At 49.8% G+C, this 23,326-nt stretch overlaps 1 protein-coding gene across 2 annotated transcripts in view; it reads left to right on the plus strand.

The window, feature by feature from the left end:
* The window catches only part of CRTAC1 (cartilage acidic protein 1), a 164,453-nt gene that overhangs the window by 84,028 nt on the left and 57,099 nt on the right, over positions 1-23,326 (plus strand). For both annotated transcript variants that reach the window (XM_003904095.5, XM_009215109.3), the window contains exons 3-4: positions 9,675-9,871; positions 22,755-22,891. In XM_003904095.5, the coding sequence (XP_003904144.1) occupies positions 9,675-9,871; positions 22,755-22,891 (334 nt within the window). The remainder of the gene's footprint in view (positions 1-9,674; positions 9,872-22,754; positions 22,892-23,326) is intronic.

Raw genomic sequence — 23,326 nt, forward strand, 5'->3', positions numbered from 1 at the left:
AAAAAACTAGCCGGGCGAGGTGGCAGGCGCCTGTAGTCCCAGCTACTCGGGAGGCTGAGGCAGGAGAATGGCGTGAACCCGGGAGGCGGAGCTTGCAGTGAGCTGAGATCCGGCCACTGCACTCCAGCCTGGGCGGCAGAGCGAGACTCCGTCTCAAAAAAAAAAAAAAAAAAAAAAAAGAACAAGGCATAAATCAATCAGTCTGAGTGGAGTTTTTACAGAACACAGACACTCATCACAGCAGATTATTCTGATCTTTTGGTGCCAACCATCCCTTTCTTGAAAAACCATCTGCCCCTTAGGACAAAAGGTTTTTCTCTTTTTTCTTAAAGTTACCTTCTTCAGTAGAGCACTCTATTTGTGGAGTCTTCTCCACTCTGGCCAGCTCCTAAATCAGGATCAAATCTGATTTTGTTATTGTTATTTTTCCAACCTTACCCAATTTATTCCCTAGCGGAACCCTGCCCCAGATTTCTCATCATGCCCAGAACCTTCCCATTACCAAAGTCTCCATTCCTTTAAACTAATATTTGGCCTCTGGATATATCCTATTCCAGGATACAATCTGTGAATCTCCTGTTTGAATGTCTTCCCATATGTTTTCTGGTCCTATTTAACTTAAATGGCTTTCAAAGAATAAATGTGTAAAAAGGAACAAAAAAAAGAGCATTACACACATTTCCAAAGAAATGATCTATTCTCAAGAGTGTGCATTCAAAATGGGAAACATTTAGATATGGTTAGAAAGGAAAGAAGAAAGAGAAGGAGGAGTAGAAAAACAGGAGTTTCTGGGATCCCTGTATTCTTATTACTCTTCCACTCTCAGGCTCTGCACAGTCCTTCCCATATCCTGAGATCCAAGTACCAACACAACCGGTCCAGGCCTCCCTTGGGGAGACCTGTCTACTGTGAATTCAAATAGCCATCCTAGAGAATTCCACTGATTTAGGAATAATCCTTTTTCCTACTTGCCAGGGATAAATTTTTCCTCTCCTTAGGTCTGAGATGATAGGTCATCATTATCTACTTTCTTTTCCAAAAACTTAGGGGCTTAAAAACAATTTATTATTTTTCACAATTCTGTCAATCAGGAATTTGGAAAGGGCTCATCTGGGTGGTTCTTCTGCTCCATGTGACATTAGCTGGTGTCACTCACTTAGCTGCATTCAGCTGTTGATGAGCTAGGCTAGAAAGTTTGAGAAGTCCTTGCTCACAAATCAGATGCCTTGGTGCTCTTTCACATGGCCTCTCCATGGAGCTAGCTTTGATTTCAGTGCATGGTGGTCTCAAGGTAGCCAAATTTTGTATCTGGTACCTGGCTTCCTCCAGAGACTAAGTGGAAGCTGCTAGGTCCCTTACAGGCTAGGCTCAGAACTGCTCCAACATCACTTCCACCATATTCTGCCAATCAAGGCAAATCACAAAGCCAGCCCAAATTTAGGGGGAGGAGAAATAGACTCCACGTCTTGATGAGTGGAGTAACACATGCATACAGAGAAGAAAGGAAATGATGGTGGCCATTTTAAGAGACCATCCACCACATCCTTTCTACCCCCTCACTTAGAGCACAAATGCTTTTGCTCATTTCTTAGCCTTGGATTAAATCCCTATTTAGAGAACACTATTATCATCTTAAGCAACTCTTTTATTATTATTTTTTAGATGGAGTTTCACTCTTGTTACCCAGGCTGGGGAGCAATGGAGTGATCTTGGCTTACTGCAACCTCTAACTCATGGGTTCAAGCGATTCCTCTGCCTCAGCCTCCTAAGTAGCTGGGATTACAGGGTGTGCACCACCTCGCCCAGATAATTTTTGTATTTTCTTTTAGTAGAGATGGGGTTTCACCATGTTGGCCAGGCTGGTCTTGAATTCCTGACCTCACGTGATCCACCCACCTCGGCTTCCCAAAGTGCTGGAAGTACAGGCGTGAGCCACTGTGCCTGGCCCTTAAGCAACTCTTCTCAGTTTCTTTTTCCCCCAAAGGTTATCTCGCCTTACAGTCGCCATCCTAAGACCTAAAATCTTTCCTACATTTAACCTTCACTCTCCCTGAAATACTTGCTTCAGGAAACTATGTATTCCCAAGTACTGAACCCAAATTAATTTTTACTAAACCTTATTCTAATTTTTTGTTAAGTTATTATAATGATCATTTAAAACTTATAATATACTCATAATATAAGGCTGACAATCCTGGAGACCAGGGGTTGGCAATCTTTTTCGGTAAAGCGCCAAATGGAAAGTATTTTCAGCTTTTGGCCATACAATCTCTATTGCGATTAATCACCTTCAATATTTAGCAAAAGCAGCCATAGATAATACATAAGTGAATGAGTATGTCTGTGTTCCAATAAAACCGTATTTACAAAAATGGGAGCAGGCCAGATTTGGCCCACAGGCCATAGTTTGCTGATCCCTGCTTTAGACTAAGGGATAAGTTTGTCTTTCCATTTATTTTATCTAATGACTAGCTGTTTGACTTTAGAAAGTCACTTTTCTCAGAAACTTTGTGTATCTATAAAATGAGAATATCAAAGTGACCAACAATAAAATACTCCTTTGTGCCCATAGTTGTGAAAATGCAACACATCTTTAAAAACGTTTAGAGGAAATGCCCCAAATGGCCACAAGATGGCATTATTTCTCTGTGATCATATCTCAGAGTCCTGTTGATGTGTCCGTGACTTTGAGACTTTCTAGGGCTCTCTCCATTTTTCTTTGTAGATATGCAGATGCCCTTTTTCATGGGGCTCCCTTTATATGGGTAGGTGTCTTTATCTCTGTATCTATGTTTACTTAAAAGGTTTTAGGTATGCTCTGATATCATTTTATCTCTGCTTATCGGCTTCATTTTCCCTTTTTGTATATTTCCTCATTTCCATTTTTGTATATTCCATGTGTCTCTGGTCTCGGTCTTGCACTCTTTGTATATTCGTACATCTGTCTCTTCTTTCTGCCCTGACTCTCTATCTTGACTATACTACTGAATAGATATATTCTTTTCACTTTTTTTTTTTAAGACAGCATCTTGCTCTGTTGCCCAGGCTGGAGTGCAGCGGCATGATCACAGCTCACCACAGTCTCGACCTCCTGTGCTCAAGCAGTCCTCCCACCTCAGCCTCCTGAGTAACTGGGACTACAGGAATGCACCACCACACCCAGCTAAATTTTGTATTTTATTTTTTTGTAGAGATAGGTATCACTATGTTGCCCAGGCTGGTCTGAACCTCCTGGGCTCAAGGGATCCTCCCACCTCAGCCTCCTAAAGTGCTGGGATTACAGGCATGAGCTACCATGCCCAGCCTTTTTTTTCACTTTTTAATGGAAAAAAAATTTAATGAAAACAATTTCTCTGTTAATTTTCAAATAGATAGCGTATTTTCTGTATCTTTCAAATCTAAAAAATGTTTCTATGTATATAAAATGGAATGTCATATGTAAATTACTTAGCACAGTAGCTGGTATACAATAGGTGCTCACATCCTTCTATCTGGCTTCCCCTTATGTGACTCCCTAAGTGATTTTTTTCACATAGATCAATGATTCGAAGCAGAAAAGAAGTTAATCCTCCATAACTACAGCATTTGTTGTTTTCTCTCCCCCTTACCCAGGACACCAATTGTTGGTGCTGAAAGCTCTTTTTCATGACTATGTTTGTACATGTATTAATATTTTGGGAACTGATGAAAGTGTAGAGTCAAAGACCAAACAAGAGATTGGCGGCCCAATCAAACTTTTGTTCAGCTCTTTATACCTTCCACAGGCTTCGTCTCTTCCATTCGCTCTGTGGTGGTTTATTGAGTGCTCACTACGGACTGGATGATGGGGAGACAGGAATGAAGAAAACAGACACAGTCTTTAACTCAGGAAGCTTATAGTTTACTGGAAGAGACAGGCAATAAATAAGTGAAGAAACAGGAATAAGTGCTGAATGCAGTGATAAGAATACCAGTGAGGGAGATCTCTCTGAGGAGCCTCTGAAGAGGAAGCCGAAGGATGAGAAGGAGTGTGCTGGGTGGCAGGAGCAATTCCGCAAGAGGGCTCTGGGTTGGGAAGCACCTGCCAGAATTCAAGGAGCTGAAAGGAGACCCTGTGGCGGAAGGAAGCCAATGAGGTAGGGGAGCAGACCAAGCGGACTGTGAGGCCAGGAGTGATCACAGGTCTGGGTTTCATTCCCATACAATGGGAAGCCACCAAAGGGTTTTAGCTATGATCTGATTTATGCAGTAAAAAAGATGCCCCTGGCTACAGTGTAGGGGAATTAAATTAGGGGAGAGTCAAGTGAGGAAACAGAGAAGGGTGTCTGCCCAGAGATGGTGGCAGTGGCGGAGGAAAGAAGAGAAAGGATTTGTGAAACATTTTTGGAAGTAGAAACGACAGGATGGGCCTATTGATGAAAGGCGAAGACAGAGGGGAGGCAAAGCCAAGGCTGACGCAGGTTCCTGGCCTTAGTACTTGGGTGTTCCTTTGTGGGAGGGAGGGGTGGAGTGGTCCACTTTGAACATGTTCTATTAGAGGTAGCAGTGGACATCCAAAGGATGATGTCAGGTAGCCAGTCAGAGATATGCATTTGACCTGGGACTAGGGATTTGGGTTGGAGGTATAAATTTGGAATTGTCAGTCAGGGGAATAACGTTATCCCCTAGTGAAAGGGGAGAGAAAGAGAAGGCCCAGGACCTGGCCTGGGGACTCCAACATTAAAAGGGAAGGGAGAGGAAGAAGGAATTATGGTGGGGAAAGGAGAGGAAGCCAGAGAGAGAGCAGGAAACAGAGGAGGGTGGCCTCCTCGGCCTAGAGGGGAGAGTGCTTTCAGAAGACAGTGGTGGGGAAAAGGCAGAGAGAGCAACAACTATGCCAGATACAGCTGAGAGGCCGAGGGGCATGAGGACAGAAAAGGGCACCCCGAGATGTGGGTGGGGTGCTACCCATGACAGTAGCAGGAAAAGCTGTGTCAGAATTGGGGTAGGAAGGTGGATGGGGGTGGGGCAAATAGGCAGCAGGAAAGTGGAGATAGAAGTTTGGTTTTACATGGGAATAAAGAAATATACCTGCAGAGGATGAGCTGCCGAGGGTGGGATATTTGGGGACAAGAAATGCTGGAGTGTGTTTGGAAATATCAACATGATCACTGGAGAGTGAGAGATTGTGCCCCGGGTTTGTTGTTTTTCTAAATAATGATAAGAACTTCTGATTGTGTAACTCCTCACAGTTTACAAAGTGTTGTCACACACACTCTGGCACCTCATCCTCACAGCCATCCTCTGAGGTATGCAGCAGCCCCCTTTCCAGATGCAGAAGCCAAAGCTTAGAAGAACCAAGGGACAAGCTTGGGGTCAGAGCCAGGAGGTGGCAGGGCCAGGACCCCACCCCCAGGCTGCTCTCGGCAAAACCCAGGACCCTGCTGTCCCCACAGTGGTACTGTCCCAGTGAACTGGCACCAAAATGGGATGGTTCTCACAGCACGGGTCGGTTGTGCCTTTGATGGCGTCTCTCAAGCAGATTTTACAGTTCCACTGAGCCCGTCACCCCTGCCTACTGGCCCATCGTTTGGGAAGCCATAGCTGCTTCAAAACATGGGACTTTGCTCCACTTCCTGGCTCCATTTAACTGAGCTTCGAAGTCTTCAGAATTTATAAAAGTGCCCAAAAGTCTCTGACAGGTGTCAGAGAAAGTGTGTAAGCCCACATAGCTCACACCCAGCTTCTCAGGCTCGTCAGCGTGGGGACTGCCAGCAGCGTGACAGTGGGCAAGTCATCTAACCTCTGAACCTCAGTCTCCACGTCGTGAAATGGGGTGTTAATAAGACCCATGTCCTAGGATCGTTGTGAGGATGGAATGAGACAGTGGGTACAAAGCACTTAGCATAACTCTCGGCACGCAGTGGCTGCTCTGCTAATGCTACCCATGATTATTTTTATTCGTTCATTCATTCACCCACTGATTCACTCGTTCTTGCATCAAATAGACATTTGTTAAGCACCTACTCTGTGCCAAGCATTGCTCCAGGCACAGCAAATGCAGAGATGCATCCACTCCACATGCTTCCTGAGCTCAAGAAGCACGTTTTAATGAGGAAAGTGATGTTGGAACACAAACAATTCTGGCCGCACAGCAATAACCAAGGTACAAAATGCTGTGGGTTTCCAGAGAAGAGAAGGTCACATCCAGCAGGGGCAGTCAGGGCAGGCTTCGTGGGAGGCTGAGAAGGTGGGAAGAGCATTCCCTGTGGGAGGGGACCGCTGCAGCTGAGCAAAACCACAGGAGCTGGAAAGGGCAGAGCACACTCAGAGGATGGTGAGGAAGCAAACAGGAGCGTCAGCCTCAAGAAGAAGTGGGGGAGGGAAGAAGGCTGGTTCTCCTGGTTTTGTTGGGGGATTGTGAGAGGCTCTGAGTGTTGGTCCAGCAGACTCAGCAGAGAGCAGCCTGGGTGAAAGGAGGGAGTGGCAACTCCAGGCACTACCCTGGCCTTGCACCATGGGGTGCCAAGAACCCAACCTAGGAGTTGTTGGTCTGGTTTTGTATCTGTAGTCCTGGGAGGCAGTGGGGGCTGGGGGAGATGAGGGGCAGAGTGTCAGGATGCATCCCAAGCTACCACATAGGTTTAGGGAAGCCTTTGTGGCGTGTGCTCACTCTGTAACAGATCGAAGAATTTGACCCAGCCTAGCAACCTCACCGCTGGAACTGGCACTCAAAATTCTTTAAAGAAGAGAGAGCCAGGGCCAACTGCCTTTCCGGGGTTACTACCATGGTGCAGGGACCTTGTGTGTACCCCAGCTACTCCAGATTCAGGGCAGAAGGACTGGACTCCAACATGTGAGGAGGCCTTGATCCCTCACCTCGCACTGGGAGCTGGCTTCAGGGGGTGGTGAAGACATTCTAGGAGACCCAAGGGGCAGGGGCACAGAGGAAGGGTGTCAGTGCTGGGTTTATGTGGTGGCTTCTCAGCCACAGCCTGGGACAGGGGGCGCCTGCTCTGATCATCTCATAAGGTTAGTGAGACTCACGAACCCACAGAGTCCAGGGGCTTTTAAACTCCAGCTCTGGAATCCCTTGTTCAAACTACGTATTGTGGAATGTGATGCATAAAACAAAATGCATTAACACACAGATGCTCTAGTTGAACGCAGCAGCGGGCCCCCGGGGCTGCTTTTTACCACACATGTCATGACCCTCAGATTTTGTCCAACTCTTGCATTTCACAGAAGAGAAATGCAGAGCCTAGAGAGAACTGACCAGCCCAAGGCCACCAACCTCATCTCTGGCAGAGCTAGGAACTTTAAGAAGTAAATGAGCCCAAGGATGAGAAAGTGCTTTGTAAAGTGTAAAGTGCTATTGAAATGTAAGACTATGGTAATCTTCGCCAGCTACATCTCCATGAAATTCTCAGGCATTTCTCAGGGGCACTACTTTGTGGGAGGCAGCCAGGGGGAAAAATGAACAAGCCTGAGAGTGCTGGCATCATAGGCAGTACGGAAAGAACTTGGGGTTTGGACCCTGAAGACACAGAGGCCCAGCGCTGCCACTAACAAGTTGTGTAAACTTGGACCTCACTTCAGTTTCCTTTTCTGGAAAAATGCTTTGCCTACCTTCCTTCTGAGATGGTGTGGGGCTCAAGGGAGACCGTGCATGTGAGGGTGCTTTTAACAAGGCCAAGCACTCCGCAAATACAGCCGTCTTACAAGGTGCAGTAGTGATGGAAAAGCAGAAGACCCCAAGGCTTGCAAGACTCGTGTTCAGCCCTCACAGGCACTTCCTGTCCCCGAGCACTGGAGCCAGCTGCTGACAGTTCTGGAACCCAAGTGCTTGTCTCCCCTGGCCCTTGGCTAGACACATCTCCATAGGTCATGCTGCACCCTGGACATGCAGCCCTCAGACGCTCTTCGTCAAGGTGTCTAAGGCGCGACCTCCCATCACCGGGCGCTGACTCAGCCCCCAGGAGCTCCATCTCTCCTTTCACACCCTGTGGGGGCCAGAAGGCGCCCAGCCAGCTGCTCAGCATCCCCTAAACCTCGCTGGCTTCTGCATCTTGGGATGGTGCAGCGGGCCAGACTGGATTTGTTTCAGGAAAGAAAGAAGTGATTTCTCTCAAAGACCTTGGAGAGCTCTTCCTGCCCTCCTTGGGTGTTCCCAGCTGGGGGCCCTCCGGAGCCAGTGTCTGCATTTCCCTCTGAATGTGCACATTCAGGCTGAAACGTAGGAAGAGGTGGGGGACCCTGTAGATGAGGTCTGTTCCATTCTTTGGGAGAACCTGGCAAGCTGGTGCTCCCAGCGGGCAGGAAGAGGCCTCAGACATTCATTTCTGTGCTGCCTGGGGTGTGACCCTGGGCACGCTGACTTCCTGCAGGGCCCTTGTTTTCTCCATATGGGAGGGTGATGCAAAGAAATCGACCATGGGACACCTGAGTTTTTATGATTCAGACATGAGCTCAGAGCTTTCATTCATTCAATTAGCCAATAAATATTTATTGAGCACCTGTTGAATGCTAGGCATGGTTCTAGGCACTGGGGAACAAAACAGACGAGAAGTTCTGCCTTCATGGAGCTGACATTCTAATAGGACCAGACAGAGAAGGAAGAGATAAATGAGAATATGGAATTGTCAGCTGTTGGTCAGAGCTCTGGGAAGAGAGCATTAGTGAGAGATAGAGAACAGGGTGGTGGTGCAGTGGTGGGGGTGGTTGCTAATTTTTGGAGCGTGTGCAGGCAAGGCCTCACTGAGAAGGAACAGGGGGGCAAAGGTTTAAGGGAGATGAAGGCGGGAGCCAGTGGTGTGGATGTCTGGAGGAACAGCATCCTAGGCAGAGAACAGCAAGTGCAAAGTCCCTGAGGCAAGAACGTGCCTGGGCTTCAGTACAGCGAGGAGGGAGTTGCAGGCGCAGGAGAGTGAGACAGAGGAGAGATAAGTAGTGATGGCTTTTAACCTTTTGTCTTGAGTTCTTAGAAAAAGATCCAGCATGTCTATCTAATAACTTTAGACATGTTCGTGTTCTCCCAACTGAGAGGCTAATTTCATCCCTCTGTTTAAATGCGGTGACTTTGTCAGGAGAGTTGTTCAAACCTCAACAACAAAGTCTCCTGCTCCTCCAGGGCTCATTCACACAGGGACTCGGGACTCAGGATAGAAAGGGCCTTGGTTCAACTCCCAGCACCTGACACTTCCTAGGCTGTGTTACCTTGGAAAGGGCATTCAGCCTCTCTGAGCCTCAGTTTCCCTGATAAACCTCACCGGTTGCCTCATCCATAAAACGGGTTACTAATACATGCCTACCTCTCTTGATTGTTAAATTTAAATTAATGAGATCATAAATGTGAAAGTGCCTTTTGCATTGAAATGGGCAAGATGAGCGTCAGGCAGTTCTTTGTTTTCCTCAGTGGAGCCTGTGGGAAGGGTCTGTCCGTGGTTCCCACTTCCCTCCACCACCCAGCTGCTTATATGGTGTCCCACATGGCCCCTGCTGACTTTCACTGCACCCGAGCCCAAATCTGATTCAGGGACACTCATCCAACACTCAGGGCTCCGTGAGGCAAGGCTGGCTGGGTTCCCCAGGAACACTCTGGGGCTGACTTGCCTCATAGCGTGTCCGGGAGGACTCCCAACCCATTGTACTGGTCGGATGGGACTGGGTGGGCCCAGCGGCTCCTCTCCAGCATCCCCTCCCCATTCCTCCTCCAGGTACAATGGCCCCAACCTGGTTCTGAAGTATGACCGGGCCCAGAAGCGGCTGGTGAACATCGCGGTCGACGAGCGCAGCTCACCCTACTACGCGCTGCGGGACCGGCAGGGGAACGCCATCGGGGTCACAGCCTGCGACATCGACGGCGACGGCCGGGAGGAGATCTACTTCCTCAACACCAATAACGCCTTCTCGGGTAAGGGCTGGGGCCCAGGTCTTTTCCTGCTTCCCATCTTCTCCCTCCCAGCACCAACTTGAGGAGGGCCGTGGGAACCCTGGCCCTTTCTCAGGCAACTGTCATCGTCCCCCTAGGCACTGCCCCCTGCTGCCGCAGGACCTCTCTGGGTCCCAGAATGACTTCTTCTCTTGCGTCTGAGCCTGTAGGTCTCATCTCCTGAACTCTGGGCCTGGAGATGGACAGGGTGAGCAGAGACCGAGGCTCTCCCTCAGACTGAGTATCCCCACCACCACCTCCTAATGTGAGCCCTCCTCACCCCTCTCCCCAAATTCTTGCCAAGCACCTACACTATGCCAGCCTAGAGGTGCTGAGGATACAACTGTATAGAAGAGAGACCTTGAGTTCATGGAGCCTTTTCTTGCAGGAGCTTCTCGAACTGAAGTGTGCATCCGAATCCCCTAGAGGTCTTGTGCAAATGCAGACTGATTCAGCAGGTCTGGGTGGGGCCAAGACCCTGCACTTCTGACCCGCTCCCAGGCTATGATGACGATGCCTCTGGGTCAGAGACCACACTTTAAGTAACAAGGTCCTGCGTGCTAAGGAATGGATGAGGGAAATTGATGCCCAGAAGGCTAAATGACAGTGACAATAATAACAGTTAATACTTAAGTAGCACCTATTGTGTGTCAGACCCTGACATAAGCATTTACATTAATTATCTCATTTAGGCCTCACACACCTCGGTACTGGTAAATGCCACTGTACAATTGAGGAAACTGAGGCACAAAGAGGTTACCTGACTTGCCCAAGGCCACGCAACTTGTAAGTCCCAGGATTCAAACCCAGGAGTCTGACTCCAGATCCATCCTCTTAATCAAGATGCTCTACGGCTTTCTTCAACCCTGTGTCCTCACTGCCTCTTGGACAGCCTAGCTTGCAGTGCTTGCTCAGTGTCTCATGATTTGGGGGCTGTGCCCTTGTGGCAGCAGATCAAGGTGGTTTCCCACCCCTGATGCTTGCATTTTCTCAGGCTCAGATCTCAGGATCTCAGCCCAGGCCTGTGGGGCTGTAACATCTCTGTGGAAGTCCCAGGCCACAGTGTCCCGAGATGAGGGACACTGTGAGGGATGTAGGGCCCTGTGTCCCTGTGGGGCCAGGCTGAATATGCAGTGGGCTCCTCCAGAAGGCAGCCCTCTTTCGGGTCTGCTTTGGATGAAGCTCTGTGGTTCAGACTTGAGCAGTCATCATCCTGGACCTCCCAACCTCCTGGAGGCCGGTAACTGCCTGGCTATGAGGACCACCTTCCTTGTGCTCCACTCCCCACCCTGACACATATACACTGGCTTTCCCCTGAGCCACGACTTTACCGTTATTGGTTGTTGAGCCCAAGCCAGGATCCAGCCCCTAGACTGCCCCTGATGTTGAGTCCTGCAGTTGCATGAATGGGAGGGGAAGAGGTTAGGGCTCATGCCAGGGGCAGGGGCAGGCAGTGCTGTCTGGCTGGCAGCCAGCCTCATGCAGCCAAGAAACAATGAGCCACAGCCCTGAGTGGTGTTTTATGGGTTTTCATCTCATCTTGCCACCAAGTGAGGCCTGAGAGATAGTAATTATCCCTACACAAATATCAGGGCATGATTATGCAGCTGGATTTACTGCCCTCTCTCCAGCCAAGCCAAGATTGGATTAGGACACAATTAATTGATGGGCTGATCAACTCTTTAATGTGGGACAAGGTCAGAAAGGGAGCAGTGTCAAGGGATGCCTGCAGAAGGGGTGAGTCCCCAGGAAGTCTCCCAGAGGCTGGGAAGCTGGAGCAAGGAGAACTGTGGAAGTGTGGGCTCAGCAAGCAGATGCCAGAGGAAGGGGACAGACCATCCCCTATTCACCAAGCACAGAGCACCTGCTGTGGCAGCCACCAGGTGTCTCTGAAGCAGCAGCCCCTCCCATGCTCTTAGAGTGCTGCATTGTGAATCCCAGAGCCCTGGTTCCCTGCCCAGGCTGCACATTAGGGTCACCTGGGGAGCTTTCAACAATCCCAGCTAAGCGGCACTCCAGTCAATCCCATCAGAACCTCTAGGAGTGGGACGCAGTCACCAGATGGTAAAGACCTCCAGGCAATTCCCCATACACCAAGGTGGGAGGCCACTACCTCAGAATCACGCTGGTTTCATGCTCAGCCTCACAACAACCCTACTCATTTATTAATGCATTCATCCATTGGACAAATATTTACTGAGCACTTACTATTCTAGGGACTGAGGATGCTTCAGTGAATAAAACACAAAAATCCTGCCCTCATGAAGTTTACACTCTATCCTCAACACAGCCTTGCGTTGCGTTTCTCTGGGTATCTGAGTCCCCTCTCCCAATGCCCTGCCTGTACTGTAAGCTCCTTGAAGGCAAAACCTTGTATCGTTCATGTTGTGGCCCCCTTCGGCCCCAGTCAGACATTACACATCCTAAGAGCTAAGTTAAAATTTGATAAATAAATCCCAGGAAGAACAGGCAGGCGTGAGTTGTTGGGCCTGAGAGAGGGTTTGCCAACTGAGGGAAGTCAAGAAAGGCAGGCACAGTGGAGGCACCAGAAAGGCCCTGGGCTCCTGAGATCGAGGGCATAAGTGTGCACTGGGAGAGGCCGGAGCCGGCCCCCGGGGTGGGGGGTAAGGCAACAGTGCCCAGCAGCCTCAGTGCTGGCCACCTTCTATGGGTTTCAGGGATGTCTGTGGGTTTGAGTTCATTTTTCAGTTGAGTGATCCCATTGATTCATCGGCAGTGGGCGGGGTGTGGAGCAGGGACATTGTGCCGTGTCAGCACTTCCTTGGGCCCAACTGGCATGGCACTTAGCCATTGCCACCCTGCCCACTCTCCAGGGACCCCCAACCAGCCCAGGCATGCCCATGGCATTTGGCTGTGCCCATGGCATGTTCCAGGATGTTGGAGCAACCTGTGGAAGCATGGTCCCTCTCTCCTCCCTTGGCCAGCCTTTGGGATGGTAGCATTGGAGTTCCTGGAAGAGGGTGAGCACCCTGCATTCCAACAACATCCTGGGGGAGTCATTCTGTACAAACCTGGGGTCTGCCCCTTATTTACTGTGTGACCTTGGACAGGTTACTTGACCTCTCTCAGCCTCAACTCCCTCGTCTAAAATTACGCCAACTTCTTAAGCTCAATTCCCGACAGTGGCTCCATATCCAAAGCCCTTCCCATCGCCTACAGCACCCCTCCTATGTGACCCACGTTGCCTTTCTGATCTTCTTTCCTCCACTCTTCCTCTTACTCACTGCCTTCCCACCTGAGGCCTTCGTACTTGCTGTTCCCTCTACCTGAAACGCTTTTCCCACTGATGTTCTCCAGGCTCACTCCTTCATTCAGGCCCCTCCTCCAGTGAGATCTTTCCTGAGCCCCTTATCTAAAATTGTAACTCCATTACCCTCTGTGCACTTAACTGGCTTTATTTTCCTTCACAGTACTGACCACTATCTGAAAATAAGCGATTTTTTGTTTGTTGTCCATCTCTCCTACTAGGGTCTTAGTTCCATGGGAGTGTCTTGTTCACTGCTATAGTCCAGATCCAAAGGAGTGCCTGTCACTTAGTAAGCATTAAATACATATTTTTGAATGAACACCTGAGATAGTGAAGGAAAGCACTTATTACAGTGCCCAGGACTTAATAAGCACTCTACACAATAGCCGTTTTAGTCCTGTGGCTCTGAAGAAAGCCAGAGCCACTCAAAGTGTCATGGGCAGAGGTCCACAGGCCTTCCTCCTGGCCTGTGGGAAGGAGAGACCGTGGGAGCAAAGAGAAAAGGACCGCAGTATAACACCATGCAGATGAGGGGCCCAGTGGGCCTGGGTCAAGGGCTGAGAATTGGCAAGTGGGTAAGGGAAAGGAGAAGGAGGAAGACTGACCACCATCCCAGGACGGCCTGGGCCAGGAAACCAGCTTATGGCTTCACCAGCCTGGAAAAATACAAGCCACTGAGTAGCATCTCAGGCAACACTACTCAGGGAAACCAGGTAGGAGAGTGTGTAGGACGCAGGGGGACAAGAGGCAGGTGCCGATACCTCACCTCCATATCCAGGAACCTAGGATGTTCTGCAGCTCCTGGTCAGAGCCCATCCCCTGGGGGATCACACACTAGCTCACCCCTGCTGCTTCACTGAATAGCCCTGAGCACTCCCACCCACATGGGCTGGCCTGGGGTAACGAACAGAAGCATGGGTAGCAGATGGCTCAGTGTGAACTGTGAGCTCCTGCAGGATTTTCATGTATTTTCATGCATTCAGTTCCACAAAATGATGATTGAAGATCTGCTATGTGTGGGGTACTGCTCAAATAATTTATGTGTCTCCCTCCTTCCTACATAAACAGCCTGCCCAACTCATGGTTCCACTCTTTGCTCTTTTCATTTAACAATGCAGTTTGGATTTGATTTCATGGCAGTACGCAGACAGCTTTCTCATTCTTTTTATGGTTGTATAGTACTCCACTGTGCCATTAATTTAATTGGTCTTCTATTGATGAAAGATTACTTGCAGTCAGGTTTTGCCTTTCGCCCTTACAAAGCATGCTACCAAATGAGTAAGTTTGTACCACATGCCATTTCCCACAATTGCAGGCATGTTTGTGAGTTCGTAGAAATAGAATTACTGCCTCAAATGAATATACATGTGTAGTTTTCATAGCCACTGCCAAATTGTCCTTCCTAGGGCCACTGCTCAGGACGTTCCCATCAACCAAATACGCAAGCAAGCACTTTCCAATACCCCCAACACAATATTTCATCTATTTTTACAGTATTTGCTAATCTGACGAGGAAAAAATGATATCTAAGTACAGTTTTAATTTTCATTTTTGTTAAAATGAAGGAGACTGAGAAGATTTTTATATATTTGGATCTCTTGTCTGCTCATAGCCTCTGCCTATTTTTGTATTGATTATTGGTCTTTTCCTTATTGAGTTGTAACAGCTCTTTATAAATTAGGGAATTAGCCCTTTGTCTATAGAACAAGTTGAAGATCCTTTTCCCTTGTTTGTCTTTTTTTTCTTTTGTCTTTGCTCTTGGTGGATGTTGTAATGTGGAACATTTTCATTTTTATGGACTTGGATTTATCACTTTTTTGGGGGGGGCTCTGTGTCATACTTAAAGAGGCCTTCAGCAGAGGTTCTTGTAACTTCTTAGAGAGGAGAAGGAGCGTCAGTCACCTCGATAAAGAGAAGGGTGTTTGGATGGGTGGTACTTCCAGCCTCTTCTGCCTTCACAGCAGAGGAGCTGACTGATCTTGAGAGAAGCACCCCTGGTCGGGCAGCTCCTCCACCTAGTCCCAGTTCCAACTGTACCCAGATATTCTGCACCTCACTACTCCAAGTGTGACGCATGGGCCATAAGCATGGCAATCAGCTAGGCGCTCTTAAAAATGCAGACTCTTAGGCCCCACCACAGACCTCCGAAACCAGAATCTGAATTTAATCTCCAGGAGCTTCCTGAACCCAGCAAAGTCTGAGATGTATGGCCCTATGGCTCCACCCTCTTTTCCTAGGATTCTCTAGGTCCTAAAATGGATTCTAGGGTCTCCTGATCCCCCAGCCAGATTTTACTTGGATGCAAAGTCCTGATTTGCAGCTCTCCCAGCATGGGCCAAAGCAGCACAATACGGAACATGGGACCCCAGAGGCCATTCCCATGGTCCTAACAAGGACCCTTGGGATCTGGGACTGCCTCCCATGAGTGACCCAGCTCTTTAATAACATGAGAGGGGGCTCTGCAACAGACAGACCACCTCACAACAGCTGTGCAACCTTAGGCAAATGACCTAACCCTCTGAGCCCCAGTTTCTCTCTGTGAAATGAAGACTCCACCTTCCTTGCACTGCTGCGGAGAGCACTGAAGGAGCTGATGTGGGCAAAGTGCCTGGCGGGAGCTGATCAGGTTTCCCTCTTCACCTTGGGATGGGGGAAGGAAGGCTGGGGTCAGCATTTACATCAGGGACCCAGCACAGCCTGGGCTCCTCTTTGAAAATGTCCTTTGACTGAATGTGTTCTTTCTTCCCCTGGAGCCATCACTGTCTTGCTGGTTTTCCATTGACTAAATCTTATAAAGCCTTTTATACTTAACATTACAGTTGCCTCCTGAGTTGAGGATCTGCTGTGGTCATGTGCTGTGATTTCCTGGATGATGGTGGTGATGGTGATGGTGTTGTTACTATGTATTTAACTTACCATGTGCCAGGTATTGTTCTCAGCACTTTACGTACATTATCTAATTTAACCCTCACAACAACCTGATGAATAGGTGGCCGTTCTCATTCCATTTTACAGATCAGAAAAACACAAGTTCATGAGTTGCCCAAGATCCACCTAGAGGGAGCGATGTTGCTCGCTACCTCCCCAGCCCTGCTGTTTGCCTGATGAATGAGGTTGGAGGCAGAGGCCTCTGTCTTGCCACAAAAACCTGCGCACCCTTCTCTCTACCACCAATACCAGACCATGAGACAGACCATCTCCCAGGTGGGGAAAGCCCCCTGGGGAGGAGGCATTCCAATCCAGTGATCCTTAGGGAGAATCCTTTATGACACAACCTCATGCTCCCAGTGGCTCCAGGTGCCCTCTTATTCCCCTTTTCTAGTCTTCTGATGCCTCCTTCTCTGTCCCAAATGTGGTTTCTCCCCGGGACTCAAGCGACCCTGTTTATGGCCTGGCCTTTCCCTTCTCCTTAGCTCCAGACTCACTACTCTGTAAGGAGTCATGCCTCATAGCCAGTGACCTCTTGGCCACCCTGTGGTCACTTTAAATCAAAACTGTCTGAAGCCAGGCTCCTGCTCACCGCCAGTGAGCTCAGCATCCCTGCTTGGGTCACTGTTTCCACATTTTGGACAGCTCCCTCACTCTGCCGGCCACACTCAGCCAACCCCTCCTGCACCGGTGCTTCCTCCCCATCCTGATCAAGCCTGAGCTCCTACAAAAGTGGCCACTCGTTGCATTTTCTCCCTCACTAGTGCATTCACCCTTCACTCCCCTGCCAACTTAATCTTCCAGAAACACTGTATTCCCGTGACTTTCCCCATATCAGAAGCCACCAATGGCCCCTTTGCCTTCAGTACTGGGTCTCCCCCACCCTGCCATGCTTCTCCTCCTCCACCTGCACAAACCCCCCTCTCCAGGCAAACTCAATGTCCCCTCTGTGCCTTTTTCTTGCCATCCTGCCTAAACTGTAGAGTGCAGTGCTGTTGTTACTCTGACCCTTCAGTCTCAGTTCAGGTGCCTCCTCCCTTATGAAGCCCTCCCTGATCACAGCGACCTCTTCCATCCTGATTTCAAGGCATTTCCCGACATACTGTGCAATTCTGCCCTGCTGGGCTCTGCCAGCTATGGAATCTTAGGAAATTCCCCTTCTCTCTCATGCCCCAGGCACTTCATGTGTAAAGGAATCATGAAAATAGTACCCACCTTGAGGTTTGTGGTGAGGGTTAATGAGTGAATATATGTGAATTTCCTGGCACCTGGCAAGTGCTATAGACATAGCAGTATCATTCATTTCATGGCTGTCTCCTGGTATCTCCTTTACCTGTCCCTGGTGTTGTGGGTGGACTCTAAAAGCCCCTAGTCAGGGACAAAGGCATACTTCCCCTGGCCTCCCACGGCATCTGGTGTAGCACCTGGCCCCTTGCAGGGCATGGTGGGCACCTGAGCCTCACCCACAGACCCCTCCCTCTGGCCTCCTGGCAGCAAATGGTGGTTCTACTGGACTCTGAGACCTTCAAGGCTCCTTTAATGCCAAGATGCCAGAATCGGGGTGGAAATGGGAATCCCCAGACTTGCCTCTCATGGGGGCTGTGACTCAAGGGCCCCCTGCCCTGCCCCAGATGCCCCCCTGTTTCTCCCAGGCCTCTACCTTCTCCGTGTCTTTCCCCAGGGGACTCAAGAGAATACCTCTCTCCTGCTCCTCTTCCTCACCTCACCTCTTCCCAAACAGCTGCCCCCACCCTCTTATGAGGGACCCCAGGGCAGAGTGCAGTTCTTGTGCAGCTACAAGGAGCCAGAAGGCAGGACTGCATGCTGACATGGGCCAGGGGCCAGTGCTGGGTGTTTATTGCCTGTGCCATCGACCCGCACAGCTCGCTGTTTATCTGTCTTCCTGACACACCTAATTACCCAGGTTGCAGCTGCCAGAGCGTTTGCTCTTCCTAAATCACGGGCTCCCATCTCTCCTGTCGCCCAGGCCTCCGGGCCTCTGCCTGCAGAAGGGCTGCCATTGATTTTGCCGTTCCCATTTATGATCTACAAGGCTCTGCATGGCTGTTGCACATTTTACCTTAATTAGTTTATTCTTCTGGGCATCCCTGTTGAGCTCAGGAGCCAGGAGGCTGAAGAGTGGGAGAGGCCAACAGCACAGGCGCCCTAACACCTCCGGCTGAAAAGCTCTGAGCCTGACCAGACATCAGCACCTTAGGACAGCAACTTGCTAAGGACAGCACCAGTTACACAGGGCGCTACGAGGTGGTCTACAAAAAGGGGTTCCATGGCCAAGGAACATTTGGGAAAGGCTGGGTTAAATAAAATTAAACAGGTAATTCATTGCAGGAGTTCTTGACGTTCTAATAGATCAATGTCCAGGGGGAATCTCCAAGAGGTGGGTGAGTGTGCCGTCTTTCCCAAGCTCACATGATCACAGAGTCCTTTCTCCAGGCTCCTCATAGAGACCAGAGTCCCACAAAGCACACTTTGGGAAATTCTGCCTGAGGTGGACAGGAGGAACTGGAGGTGAGAAGTCAAACAGAGGGGGACAGAGTCACCCTAGACCTAGTTTCTCCTCTAGATAGCTAAGGCGGGAACTTGGGAGCTTGAGAAATTTCTCTCACTGAATCCAGAGGTGTCCATCAGAGCTCTGCAGAACCCCAGCTGCCACACCCATTTTCTCCCCGACTCCATGCCGGCCCAGGCTTCAGTGGAGTGTGACCCAGGCATCTCAGGGATGATGCTAGCTGGAGGTACAGCATCTAAAGGGGCCCTGGTTGGGCAGAGATGGGCAAGGGCTGCTTGCTGATGGTGAGGGCTGGAGACCCGGAAGCCTGCAGGGGCTATCTGCAGAGGCTCCCAGGCATCTGGAAGCAGTAGCAAGCCTGCCACTGCCTCCAGAACAGCCATGATGATGGTGGCCTAAGTCCAAGTCCCTTCTCGAGAGCCCTGAAATCCAGAACCCTCTGAACACTTCAAGTCCATTTTTTAAGTTTTGTGGGAAATTCAATTGATAGCAAAACCTGTCCTGGGCTAATCTGAGCTATTTATAGGCTTTATTTATCCCACTTAGGGTGAATATTCATATAATTCACTGCAGAAATATTAATGTGTTTAATTACAGGGTGCTGCCTCCATCCCTGCTGGGGGTGTTATGTAATAAACGGTGTGTGCACTGTGTTACCTTTCCAAAATCTGAAGGAAAAATATGTAAATTCCTGCACACATTTGACTCCCAGGAATTTTGAGGAGGGGCTGTGGACCTGGGGTCTCAGAGCTGCCCCTGAACTCTCTCCATGTGCGTTTCTCATGTAATTCCCACAACGATGCTGGGAGGGAGGCAGAGCTGTTATCCACAACTTTTAGATGAAGAAACCAAGACCTCGGGCCTCACAGCTAACGAGCCTCAGATGTGGAACGCGACTCCGGTCTACTGGGTCGGGGCCCTGTGGTTTTGTCCGGGTAATCCGCAACCCGGTTTCCCCCATGTGCATCCAGGCCACAGCAGCTCTGTGCAGGTCCCTTCTGGGCTCCACAGAAATGGGCCTGTGCTGAAGCCTCCATCTGCAAGCCCTGCAGGCCTCCTGGGTCTGCCTCCACTCAGCGGAAGGGACTTTTCCTCCTCCCTGGGTCAGGCTTCTCTGGAGAGAAGGCAGGAGAGAGGGTGCCGGTTCCCTGCTCTCGGGTGAGGACCCTTTGGGCCAACTCCAGACCCCACCGATGATGCTTCTGCTCCTGTGGGTCCTGCAGTCTCAGGGGGTCGCAGCATGAGGACCCCTCAGAGACCAAACCTTTTGTTCTCTCCTGGGTGGAGCCACCTGAGGGGTCGAGGGTCACTTACACACTCCCCTCACCTATGCATACTCCCACAAGTACTCACGCTCATCTGCTCACTTCCACACACACACTTGCCTGTTCTCACACACTACGCTCACACTCACCTCACTCGTGCCCACACTCATCCTCACTCTCACTCACTCCGCCATGTTGCTTTTGCGCTCGCCCCTCCTCCGCTCGACCCCGCCCCCCCGCATCATGTCATCTGCGCATCGCGTAAATATCGGTACATCATCTTCGCGTCGTAAATATTTTATCGCATCAAATCGGGTACATCGCATCGCCCCATCAAATGTCATCATGCATCGAAATGTCATCTTTATCATTAAATCGATGCATCGAATGTTTTAAATAAATGTCATCATTTTATCATCGTCATCGTTTACATCATCTTTGCGTCACGTAAATCTTTGCATCATTTTATCGCATCGTAAATGTTGAGAATGCATCAGCAGGTATGGCATCGGTGTTGATCGTAAATAAGCATCGTTGTCATGCATCGCGTCGTAAATCAGATCACAAAAATAAATAATCTTTGCGAAATAAATGTTTTATCTCGTCGACGAACATCGTGAATAATCGTTGGTTCAGACCATCGTTGATAAGAATAAAGCACATCAAATAATCGGATCACGCGTATCATTTTGCTGTCATGCATCGCGTCGATAATAAAATGGTCACACTCATGCTCACTCTGACTCATGCCCACACTCACTCTTACTCATGCCCACATTCTCAACTCACTCATGCCCACTCTCTCACACTCACTCGTCCTTGCCCACTCTTATTCTCTGACACACTCTTACTCTCGTGTACTCACCACACACACTCACACACCCACTCATGCTGACACACACTCATGCTCAGCCATTGTCTCACTCTCACACCTACACACTCATTCTCATGCTCACTCTTTTTCTCACACACTTGCTTTCACAAACTCGTACCTTTTTTTTTTTTTTTTTTTGAGGCAGGGTATTGTTCTGTCACCCAGGCTGGAGTGCAGTGGCGCAGTCACAGCTCATTGCAGCCTCCACCTCCTGGGCTCAGGTGATCCTCCTGCTTCAGCCTCCTGAGTAGCTGGGACTACAGGCATGTGCCAGCACACCTGGCTAATTTTTTTGGGGGGTGGTTTGTAGAGATGGGGTCTTGCTATGTTGCTTGACTGGTCTAGTACTCCTGGGCTCAAGTGATCTGCCCGCCTCGGCCTCCCACAGTACTGGGATTATTGGCATGAGCCACCGTGCCCAGCCCACTCACACACTCTTACTGTCACTCACACTGGCTCTTACTCCTGCACATTCTCACTCATTCACATATCCACACACACAATTCACTCTCACAATGCTCACTCTCGCTCATGCTCACACTCACACACTTCCCACCCTCACACACACCCACTCACAGAATCACTGGTTTTCATCGAACCCCTGCAGTGCAGGGCTGATGTCTCTAAAGAACCTTGGAAAGTAGTTCATCTATAACATGAGAAAAATCATTTCTGTCGAAAAATAGCTACCACTTTGGTGGGGGGACTATCTCAAACCTTTAGTGTGCATCATCTCATTTATTCCTCACAGTAAACTTTCTGTAACTACTATCATCCCCGCTCCCAAGTAGGAAAACCGAGGCTCAGAGATACTGGGCAGCGCACCTCAAGTCTGGAGCCTAGAAGTGGAATCCAAGCAGAACCAAGGCTGGGGCTCCAGATCATTTCCATCACCCTGAGCTCTTGGTGCCCCTGCGCCATGCTGTCTCTCCTCAGTCTAAGCCTCCTGCCTTCTCCCTGGTCCAGACAGTCAAGTTCAGGGTTCTGTCCCCAAGCCCACTCTTCCCCAAGCTCACCTTCCCCGATTCCTTCAGCTGCTCCTCTCCCTGTGTTTCCTCTCCAGCCCAGGGGATAGAACGAGGCCCCCCCTAAACTATGAATACTCGGGGTCTTGCATTAACAAGAAATTAACTAAGGGTGATGGTGGAGGAGAGAGCTCTGCCTTTCAAGTGGTCACTTGAATGGGCTTGCGGCCTCAGCCACCAGCAGTTATTCCCACATCCCCAGAACAAGGCTTCTTAGTCACGAACGAGCTCCAGAGGGCCATAGACCTGAAATGACGTATGGCATATTGTGTGGTGCAAACCTGCGACTCCCTGAGCTGAAGGTCCTTCACCTCCCTCCAGTTCTCAAAGGGGCCAGTAATCCAAAAGAGGTGAAAACCACTGCCTTCTGGGGCTCCCCAGTCCTGGGACCAGGGGCCTCCCAGGGCTGCCCAAACTCATCACACCCCAGGCAGAACAACCCCTCACTTCTCACCCCGTCAGAGCTCAACTTCCAGCCCCTTCCTCAGGGAGGACTGCAACCTACTCATGAACCAGAACCATTTCTTCTGAGACCCAAATCAGGTAGGTCCTGCGATCCAGTAGAGAATGTAGGGACAGCACCTGGAGAAAGAGTCATCTTGGGTTGAGTTTGGATATTACGGTATTGCAGTCCCAGGAGCTCCTTGATGCTGTTGCAGGAGAACGGGGCAGGGCATGAAATCCAGCTGCTGAGAGTCATCTCGGTCACACTGCAGCAGTGGCACTTCTTCCCTAGTTCCTGAGGCCTGGGCCAGCCATCTTCATGAGGCTCAGAGTCTCTTCCCTCAACTGGAAACATCTGAGTGCTCCCCAAACACAGAGGAGTCTCACCTGCTTGAGGTCCTCCTTGCCGCAGATGACCCATCCTCCTCCCATCCCAAGAACCTTGTGGCAGGTGCCATGAGACATACCCAGAGATCAGAACCGAGACCCTGATCCACTGTCCACCAGCCCTCCCTTTCCTCCTCTCTCCAGGGGTGGCCACATACACCGACAAGTTGTTCAAGTTCCGCAATAACCGGTGGGAAGACATTCTGAGTGATGAGGTCAACGTGGCCCGTGGGGTGGCCAGCCTCTTTGCCGGACGTTCTGTGGCCTGTGTGGACAGAAAGGTGAGTGCAGGGGTGCATGGGGGACCTGGGGAGAAGCCATGTGAGAGCCAGGAGAGGAGCCACTGTGTAGACATCCCCTGACAGAGTGGCAGCTCCCACAGTGTCTTGGATAGATTGGGTGCTAAATACCAACAACTAAGACTTGCAGAATGCATTGTTTTGTACCTTTCACATCCTGTCTCCCATGCAGCCCTCCCAGAAACCAGTGAGGAAGCCAGCCAAGGGATCATTGTGTCCTCAGGACACTTGTGGGGATGGAAGCCTAGCTTGGAGCAGTGACTTGCATGGGAGCCCAAAGCAGTTGAGTGGTGTGGCTAGGATATGAATCCACCTCTTCTAGCTGTAAATCCTGCCTGCATTCATTCACTCAACGAACATTTACTAAGTGCCTCCTGTGTGCCAGGCACTGAGCTGTGGGGCCCTTCGTAAATATTT

Source organism: Papio anubis, chromosome 11 (genome assembly GCF_008728515.1).
Source record: "Papio anubis isolate 15944 chromosome 11, Panubis1.0, whole genome shotgun sequence".
Taxonomy (NCBI): domain Eukaryota; kingdom Metazoa; phylum Chordata; class Mammalia; order Primates; family Cercopithecidae; genus Papio; species Papio anubis.